Source organism: Juglans microcarpa x Juglans regia, chromosome 1S (genome assembly GCF_004785595.1).
Source record: "Juglans microcarpa x Juglans regia isolate MS1-56 chromosome 1S, Jm3101_v1.0, whole genome shotgun sequence".
In the NCBI taxonomy this organism is placed as follows: Eukaryota; Viridiplantae; Streptophyta; class Magnoliopsida; order Fagales; family Juglandaceae; genus Juglans; species Juglans microcarpa x Juglans regia.
Window position 1 is genome coordinate 17,880,032 of NC_054595.1, and position 9,960 is coordinate 17,889,991.

The 9,960-nt window shown below is 32.4% G+C and overlaps 1 protein-coding gene across 1 annotated transcript; it reads left to right on the top strand.

The window, feature by feature from the left end:
* The first annotated feature begins 5,133 nt into the window (after nucleotides 1-5,133).
* Nucleotides 5,134-8,911, top strand: LOC121245987 (transcription factor MYB111-like). The gene is made up of 4 exons (XM_041143939.1): nucleotides 5,134-5,331; nucleotides 5,470-5,599; nucleotides 7,690-8,800; nucleotides 8,849-8,911. Exons 1-3 carry the CDS (start codon nucleotides 5,199-5,201, stop codon nucleotides 8,765-8,767), a joined length of 1,341 nt encoding a protein of 446 aa, XP_040999873.1. The 5' UTR covers nucleotides 5,134-5,198; the 3' UTR covers nucleotides 8,768-8,800; nucleotides 8,849-8,911.
* The last annotated feature ends 1,049 nt before the right edge of the window (nucleotides 8,912-9,960 follow it).

Consider the following 9,960-nt stretch of genomic DNA (forward strand, 5'->3'; position numbering starts at 1 on the left):
CGCATTGTTCACAAAGTCTACATTGTTTGCAGTTGGGATGGCTTGACATGAATTTCAACATGTTTTGTTCAAATATGTTGGTTTCAATAATATAAGGGGAGCTCTTTAGAGTTTTTTTTTCCTCATTTTTGGCCAAAGTAATTGGAAGGGGACCGGGGGATGATGAAGTTTCACATTGGCAAAGATGAGAAATATTGAAATGGCTCGGAGTTGGCGATGAGCTAATAAAGAGTTTCTGCAAGTGGAAAACGGTCGTCGTCTTCTTAAACCTGTCTCCCTCCTGATAATTTTGGACCACAACACGTTGCGGTAAAGACGATATATGAAGAGAAATGTATATTTACTGCATGACCATATTGATCATCATCTCCCACGTTGCAAGTGGGGCAATGCATGATTATCATATTTGATCTGGAGAGTAAATGGGAGCTCAGATCATGAATCCTTCGGCCAGGGTTTCCTGACATCTCATAACTCTCCTATTTTTTTTTTCATATGTTATACACTTCACCGCATACAAATTTCTTTACGATAAATATTGTCTTAATTTTTAGAAACTCTCTACTGACAAAACTGGTTTGTCTGAGAGTATCTCTATGTAAAAAACAAAGATAACCATCCCCACCTCCAAAGGAGGAAAGGGTATCCAGCCCCCCATCCTCCAAAGGGTATCCAACCCTCACCTCCAAAGGGTATCTTTGTAAAATTTGATTTATAAAATAAATTAAATTTTGTCGCGTTAACAATTTAAAACGGAGTACTTAGTTTTAATTTGGGGCATTTTGGATGCTAGAAAAGTCATAAAATGGGAGCTGGACTGATTGGTAAGAATGTTAATGAATGACATCTATGCTTTTTTTTGAATGGCTTTAAACTTTCGTATGTACTGTGAAGGCGGGCTATGTATGCGCGCATATATATTGAGGACCACGTTAAAATGTAAAAAAAAAAAGTAACAAAAAACGCAAAGATTGTATGTAGTGTGGAGGCTAGAGATCGATATATCAGTACCCTCATCCCCCTTTCCTCAAGAGTAATTACTCTTTAAAAACAGAGATGGATGGAGTCCCAGACGCAAAGCCCTTCACTGCAAGAAATTCACACTGTCTTTATGGTTTTCGGCCGTACATTTCTTCGGTTTTGCTTGATCACCAGGGGCGGCGGTTCATTCAAATAGACTAACTGAATTATAACCAACACCCCCCCCAAAAAAAAAAAAAGGATGTTACGTATTTTTTATTTTAATATACAAAACTAAAATAGAAATTTGCATATTATAAGTTATATGTTATATATAAAATTATATAGATCATAAAAGGTTAATCTTGCTTTTTGAGACACAAATAGGAATGTTGAAAAATATCGGTTGAATCGATTGACTCGATTGAATTGGTGGGTTCGGTTCGGTTCGTATTAACCGGTCTTGTCCAATATAAGTTCTTAAGAATCAAAACCGGTTTGATACCGATTTTTATATTTTGAAAACCAGTTTGAATCGAATCAGACTAGGACTGGACTGGTATATATATTTTTAATTTTTTATATTATATATAAAATATTTTTTATATTATATTATATGCTATATTGCTAATTAATATAATATGAAATTTTAATTTTATTATTCATGTTTATTAATCTTATAACCTAAAATTAATCTTATCAAATTTTAATATAACATAAAATTAATCTTATAATTTTTAATATAACATTTGATATAACGTATAAATTTACCATACAACATGTAAAAAAAGAAGAGAGAAGTTCCTTTGAGGAGAAGAAACATTAGATGAATCAGCTCTTAAGTCTTAACTTTTGTAATGTTACACGTGTAAACGGTAAACTGGAAAAATCAGACCAGACCAAAACTAGAAAAACCAAAAGTTTCAATTTCGATGATGAATCAGTTTGTATCGATTTTAAAATTTTTAAAGCCGGTGTATATTAGTTCGGTTTCAAAATTTGTCTAAAACTGGACCGGTTACACCCCTAAATTTTTATAGTTAAGTTATATATTTAATCTATCATTTTCAATTGGTCATATAGTTTATATGGGAAGGAAAAAAACTGAAAAAGGAATTAATCCTTGTTGAGAATACATATATATACATATATATAAATATAATATATATGTTCACATATATTTCTTCATTTATATGATGTTTTACTATTTTAATCGATTAATTGCTAGCATTTAGATAAATATTTTGGAGTGTTTTTTTCTAGTGCACCACATATGTAAATTCATCGATCCTTATTAAAAAAAAAAAAAAAAGAAAAAGAAAAAGAGAAATGTTAAATCTATAAAAAGATTTCATAAAAGTAAACATCAAACTAATATGATTCATGTAATATGTCAAATCTAATGTACAGTAAAATTAACTTAACATTAATCTAACATACCACATGATCAATCTATATTCCCTATAGGGGGCGGCTACTATGCCGCCCCATTTTGACCGCTGGGCATACCACCCAGTGTAACTTTTTTTTTTTTTCTTTTCACATTTTTTTAACATATTTAAATATATTTAAAAAATAAAAAAAATATACCAATATACTTAAAATCACTTTCTTAACCACTAAGTAAAAAAAAAATAAAATAAAAAAATAAATTTTGACTAGGAGTCAAATAGAGGTGTCAAATTAGGGAGGCAAAGTAGACTTTCTCATTCCCTATATTCGAAAACTGTATTTGATGGAGTAGAAAGAACTTTACATGCTGATTAGCTTCAATAGAGAAATTTTATTTGTAATATTTATTTGAAGATTGTATGTACAAGTCTTTCATTAAATAAAAAAAATTATCATTTTGATAAGGTTATTATTATAATTTTAAAAAAATTTAAAGATAAAATTAATTAAATTTATAATATAATTCTTATTTAAACTGTACGTAACATTATTCGCTTTAATATTGATTCTTTATTAACGTGATATTTGAGATAGAATTAGGAAAGAGGCCTTCTTAAGCAATTAGCAATCGATCGTTATTACCTAGTTCCCTATATATATAATTAATAAGGTAGTTAATTAATGTGTACTACCCGGCCAGCTAGCTACAACCTGCCTATTATCGTTTCAATCTCGAGTTCGGCGCCAAATTAATGTTATATATTGCTTATATAATACGGTATTAATTAGTTTATTTGAATGTAATTAAAGAATTGGAACCAATCTATCTGATTACTTTGGACCATTGATTTAATTGCGCATTAGGCCCCCGGATTTGGATCGTCGGCGGAGGTGAGTAATTAATTATGAATGCACAAACAAGTACGATCATAAATACATCCATGCACCTCCTAATTCATTTCTTGCCTCTATATAGCTAGCTAGATACTCCTTCGCCACTTTATTTCATTGACCCCCACGCACTGTTATAACCAGCATGCATGCGATATTTGGAAAATGAGTTTTGCTACGCACGATTATTTTTTCGTATTTTTTTTTATATTTTATTAATATGATTGATAAAAAAAAATTATTTTATATAAAAAAAATGATGAAGCCAATCATATTAATAGAGTACTGTATAAAAAATACATAAAAATAACTACACATAAATTTTTTATTAGAAAATAGGGTCACGATGGAATGAAAAAATTATATTAATGTCTTTTCTATAAAAATATTATTTTATAAATTGATATGATTTAATATAATACTTCATTTTTTTTTAAATTTTTTTATTTATACTTCAATTGAGTATGCCATGAATGTGATGAATAACTCAATGATTTAAAATACTCAATTAATTGCATTGTCAATATATAGTACTCGATGAAAAAAATCAATTTATAAGTCTGTTTTTTGACACACTAATTAATATATCACTGATCGGTTTTACATTAATATTGACGAAAAAGTATGTTGGTATTTTCAATTTTTTATAATTTTCATAAGTCTAACAACCAGCAGTGCATGTGTTGATACACCAGACTAGCTAGCAGCAAATTAACTCGTACTAGATTGTCAAGATCATCTAAAATATTTTTCATCAATATAGATGAGTATGCATGTGTGGCTTTTGCCTTCTAATTAAACTATGCATGTGATCCCAATTCAATGTATTGAAAATGACATTCCCAGAAAATGGTCCCTGTTTTCATGAGTTGAAGTCCACATTAATCACTACTTATATAGAATGTTTATGCTTTTTACATGATTGGACTTAGCATGCAGCCATACAATATGGTTCACCCTGATGAGGATGAAAAAGATGGAGATGCTTATGTTAGGTGAGGCAATAAATCTCCATAAAACATGACATATTCTCAAAGAATCTTCAGAGCCCACAGGCCAGGCCGACTGCCATACTATAAACCTTAGATCAGCAACAGTACTCTGAGCAAGGGCTAGGTACTACTGTCTGTATATATAAAATTCATATATATGGGTTGAAAAAATCAACGAAAAACTCTACTTCAATTCCCCAATACACACTTCAAATATATATATATATATATATATATAGGATCTAAATTAAATGCGCACCATTAATTTGGCTAGCTCTGATCGATCACCAGCGGCTGGCTATATATGATCTATATATATATATATATAGGGCGACCCGCTATATGTAATTAATGTATGTTGGGCCTCACCTATATATGTTGGAGTACTCAGATTAATTAGTAGTTAATTAAAATAAAAATATATTATTTTGATATGAATTTTCTTTTTCCTTTTCAAGAGCTTTCGATAATTTTTACAGATGATCTTGTTCCAAGGTTAAATAAGAAAATTAAAAGCATTAATTAATAAATCTTGTGAAAGTTCAATGAAGCGGTATCAGTAGCCCTCAATTACTACTACTCGTGTTCCCTTAAAAAAATTCCTTTTGTAGTTATGTGCACGAAAGCTAGCTATATGTGACTGTCACATTAAATGGCCTTATATTTAATTAATGGCCCTATATTCTAGCTAGTGGAAGAAATCGATCATGCCGGCAGGGGCACACTGTGGCGCTAGCCAGCTCTTAATTATTAAAGAGTGAGATTTCACACCGAAGAGGAGGGAGGAGTTGTTCTTTAGAAGAAGATTCAAATTACTTGGCATGGTCGAGGTCAGGACACAACAAATTAAACTTGGCCTTCCCAGCTTAGACGTCCACACATAACCATATAGTACTCCTCAGCACCATATAGTACTCCTCAGCTTTTCAATTGTCCTTCTCTGATCTCTTTCTCTGAATAGAGATGGGAAGGGCACCATGTTGTGAAAAAGTGGGGTTGAAGAAAGGAAGATGGACGGCTGAAGAAGATGAAATCTTGATCAACTACATTCAATCCAATGGTGAAGGTTCTTGGAGAACTTTGCCCAAAAATGCAGGTACTACGTCTGTTTTTCTTTTTCTTTTTCTTGTTTTATTTATTCTCTTTTGATGAAGAATGCAATTAGGATATATACTGTTAAAAGTTGGGTGCTAAATACGCGATCGAGATTCTATTAATGGTCAATGTTTTAAAGGTTTGTCAAGGTGTGGGAAGAGCTGCAGGCTCAGGTGGATAAATTATCTGAGGGCAGACTTGAAGAGAGGGAACATCACTCCTGAAGAGGAAGAAACTATTGTTAAGCTGCATAGTGCTGTTGGTAATAGGTATATATTTTATTCTCTATGATCTGTGCCATTATATATATATACATACACACACATATAACACATACATACTCTTTTCCCTCGAAGCATGCATACTAAATCATGCATAAAACCACAGATCACAGGAGCTTTAAAAAGTTTGAGAAATGGTGCATCGATCTCATATATATATATATATATATATATATATATATATATATAGCCTTCCTACCTAGGAAAAAGAAATCCTGACCAGTACTCCATCATTGTTTGTGTCCAGGTTAAGTTGATAGAGAAAAAACAAAAAAATCAGAAGCTAAAAGGGACATGATTGTGAATGTTCATTTAACAATTCTAGAGTATGATTGATAAAAGATGTTGGCGGAATGATTAATCAATGTATTATATCCTACTGATCCATGTGTAAAGTTAGTCCGAAAATCTCTGAATTCTCTTGAAATCGGGGAACCCACGTCTTAAAAGAATATGCTGATCATTATATAATATAGTTGCCGCAGCATTAATAGTGAGCATTTTATTTATGTTGAACTACATGTACGGCATCATGCAAGAGTATTTATTTATGAACACGTACACGGGAGTGCCAACAATTAAAGGGCGCCATTAACACCAGCTCCATGCCCTACTAGTACTGCAAATTTCGGCAGTCGTCATGATAGCTATCAGTAACGAGCCCCAAAGGCGCAGCTAGCATCTGATCTTGCCCAAGTGCAAGGGTACTACGTACGTGAAAATAGGCTGTAAACATGATAATAATAGCTAGAGCTAGGGCTTGGCTTGAATGTGCCGGTTTATCAGCCACCGCCGACAGTTCTACGATTCATGTACTGTACATGATATCTGACTTGTGATGACTAATATATATATATATATATATATATATAGAGGATAATATTAATTGATTCTTTTGCTTTTCCATGGTTAAATATTTTCTTCTAAATTAATTGTTCTTAATCATGAATTAGCTAGCAAAATCATATAATTAAACTTGGTTCTTTTATTATAAGATAATTCTCCTTAACATTCTTTTAATATTCAGTCTATGAAATTGTTAACATTCTTTTGATATTCAGTCTATGAAATTGTCCTTGTCCATTAAATGAGCATGCAGCTTGAGACAAACACATTCTATAAAAAAAAAAAAAAAAAATCAGTGCTTAATTGATCTCTTATATATATATATATTTATATTAAGGGAAATATGACAATTTAGGAGATGGGATGGAAGGAAATTAATTTCTCTAATTAACCTACTTTAGATGAAAAATTTATTCTTAATGTTTTTTTAAAACAAGTAATTTGAACTAGCTAGCTCATTTAATCAACAAGCTGCAGCTTGTATTTTAGTTTGTTTCCGCTCAGCTTGCTTGAATTGATCAAGTAGAATTCAAATATATCAAGTAGAGGTTGCAGTAGCACTAGGACTGGTCAAGAACATTTTCATTATTTTGTTTACAACCCTTAAATATATATAAGCACCGATGACTTTAAACTATTTTAAAAGTGTACTTGATCAGTTATATATATATATATATATATACACACTAAACCTATATTTCGCTTTCATCTTACTATAATATTGGTGTGAACATTAACTTTTTCTTTAGGAAAAACAGGAGTACTTGATCCAAGAGTTATGAGCAATACCATCACATTAATTTAACGAAATAGAAATAAGATAAGAGTATAGTCTATATATAGTATTTTATAAAAATTAGAAGCTAGGGTGACAATTATACGCATCCTGAATATAGAAAAAAGTTTTCCGGTAGTGTTTTGTTGAAATATTCTAGGTGGAGTCATGAATCAAGCGAGATTTGTGAATATTGCAAGGTGGGCACTAAAGCTGAAAGGTGACATCATATATATATAATATATATATAATATATATATATATATACACATAGGATGGTGGGCGGTGGGCATTAGAGTAGCTTGCTTCGGCCTTAAAAGAAAATAAATTCCAGTGAAAAATCAACTCTGCCTTATTTAAAAAAAAAAAAAAAATTAATTTTTTCAACAGCAAATTATATTCATATACTGTCGAATTATATATCTTGGATTAATAATCTTATTAAGGTTACATGCAGATGGTCTTTGATAGCTGGAAATTTACCAGGACGGACAGATAATGAGATAAAGAACTATTGGAACACACACTTAAGCAGAAAGCTTTACAGCTTCACTCGGACCACAAGTGAATCCCTGTCTTCCATTATCAATATGGCTGCTGCATGCAAGCGAAGAGGAGGACGAGGTCGAACTAGATCAAGATCTTCAGCCATTAAAGAGCTCAAGGACACAGCCTCAGCTGGTATTGTTGGAACGTCATTACCAAAGCCTGATCATCATCATGGAGCTGGTGGTTCTGCAAATAATAAGATTAGTTCCGAGGTGCTTGATCCAGCGTCATCCAAAGAAAAACCACATGATGATCTACCTGGTACACTTCAAGAACAGGTTGAAAAGACACCAACGATGATGGGTATAATGGGTTCGTGGGGCCCCCCAGAACAGAAAGGAGATGATCAGATTAGAACTATAAACAACCTCGGTGTGCATGGTTCTTGTCCGGATAATACAAATCAGAGGATATTAGGCGGCCAGCATTGCGGTAATCTGCATGAGATCGGTAAGATCAGTAGTAGTACTACTGCAGGGTTACTCCCAGTACTCCAGCACAGAGAAAGCGAGGTCTTGGAGCCGTACGAGTGGCTGGACGGTGAAATAACGAAGCTTAGCTATATTCTTGAAAGTGGGTTTGTGGAGGATACAATTGAAAATGCTGCCCATCATGATCATAAGGAGTTAATTAGAGATCAAAAGGAGAGATCAGTAGTACTGAATGTTGGGGCATTAAGATCAAGAAGAGATCAGAAATTAGAGACCACAAGTACTACTGATGATCAGGAGATGGAGAGTAGTGTTCTGAGCTCCTCCAATGCAGATGGTGGGGAGTGTTACGATTGCTCTAATTACTCAAATAATAATAATAATAAAAATTCATCATCAGGCTTTGATGATGAATTTATGGATTGGAATTGGGTAGGTGGTGTTGATGAATGTCATAACCAATATTGGGCCTTATGGGATGAAGGAGACAAGATGTCGACTTCTTGTTTGTGGGAAGCTGCAGGCAGCAACAAAGGTAGTACTGAAGAAAAATAGTAATGTTATCAAGCAACAGATCAACGTACGTACGTGGAAGAAAGATTATCAAGTTTATACATATAGTTCTTTGCTTCATATGTAGGGTTTGGATCAGTTGGAAACATTCCAATATATGTTTTTGCAAAGCATGAATAGTACAATTTAAAAAAGAAAAGGTACTTTCAAGCAGGGCGGGGAAAAATAAGTAAATTATAAAACTACTTTCAAACTGCAGCTAGCTAGTATATATAAGACGTACGATATATATTGCATATATGCCTGTATAATTTGTAAGAGGCGGAAGGGCTGTAATTTGTTGCACAAATCATGCGCGCATTCAGTTTGTATGAAATAAAGTTGTGATCATTATCAATTTATCTCATCTACATACGTTCCCGTACGTGTTGTTTTATATTTTCCACACTTAGCTTGCTTATTTACTTTTTGTTTGTCTTTTTTGTTTATTCTCCCCTTGGTTCCACAAGTCCTAATTATCAATCTCAAGCTATATTAAGGAAATTTGATCTTTAGAGACGAAATATTTTAGGGACGAATTAAATTTTATTCTTAAAAGTACTTATTTGGAACGAAAATTAAATTTCATCTCAAAACATGGAAGTGGTTTTTTACGCATTCGAACAAACAAATATATGTTGAAACTAGACTTTTTGGGACGAAATATAGCGTCTAAAAAAAATAAGCTGTACAAACAGTATTTTGCAATTGACGTTCAAATCTTTACATAACTTTTCGAATAATAGTCGTGGTAGAAAAGTATAGACAATTGTGCTAGAGAAAATGTAGAAACCTTTTGAACGCGATATTTAATCATTCGAACTAATTTTTTGCTGGGAAGTTATAAATAAATTTGGCGGGGATGGTTGCTATACGGCTCGAACGTACCCATACACGTTTGAACATTATTGTAATTCATGTTCAAATGTTGACATAACTGTTCGAATAATAGTCGTGGCGGTAACGCATACAAATTTGTGCTCGGGAAAAGTTAGAAACTGTTTGAATGCAATATTTAATCATTCGAACGATTTTTTTGGTGAAAATATATAAATAAATTTGGCGGGGATGGTTGTTATACCGTTTGAATGATCATTTTATGTTTGAATGAATTTATAAACAATTCGAATTCAGAGTCATTCCAAGGGTGGCGTAGACAATCAAAATAAATATAATTATAGAAATTTATTGAAAAA

Coding starts and splice junctions, on each gene's coding strand:
- LOC121245987 (XM_041143939.1), top strand. CDS start 5,199: ATGGGAAGGGCACCATGTTGTGAAAAAGTGGGGTTGAAGAAAGGAAGA. Junction 5,332..5,469: donor AACTTTGCCCAAAAATGCAG/GTACTACGTCTG, acceptor AATGTTTTAAAG/GTTTGTCAAGGTGTGGGAAG. Junction 5,600..7,689: donor CATAGTGCTGTTGGTAATAG/GTATATATTTTA, acceptor GGTTACATGCAG/ATGGTCTTTGATAGCTGGAA.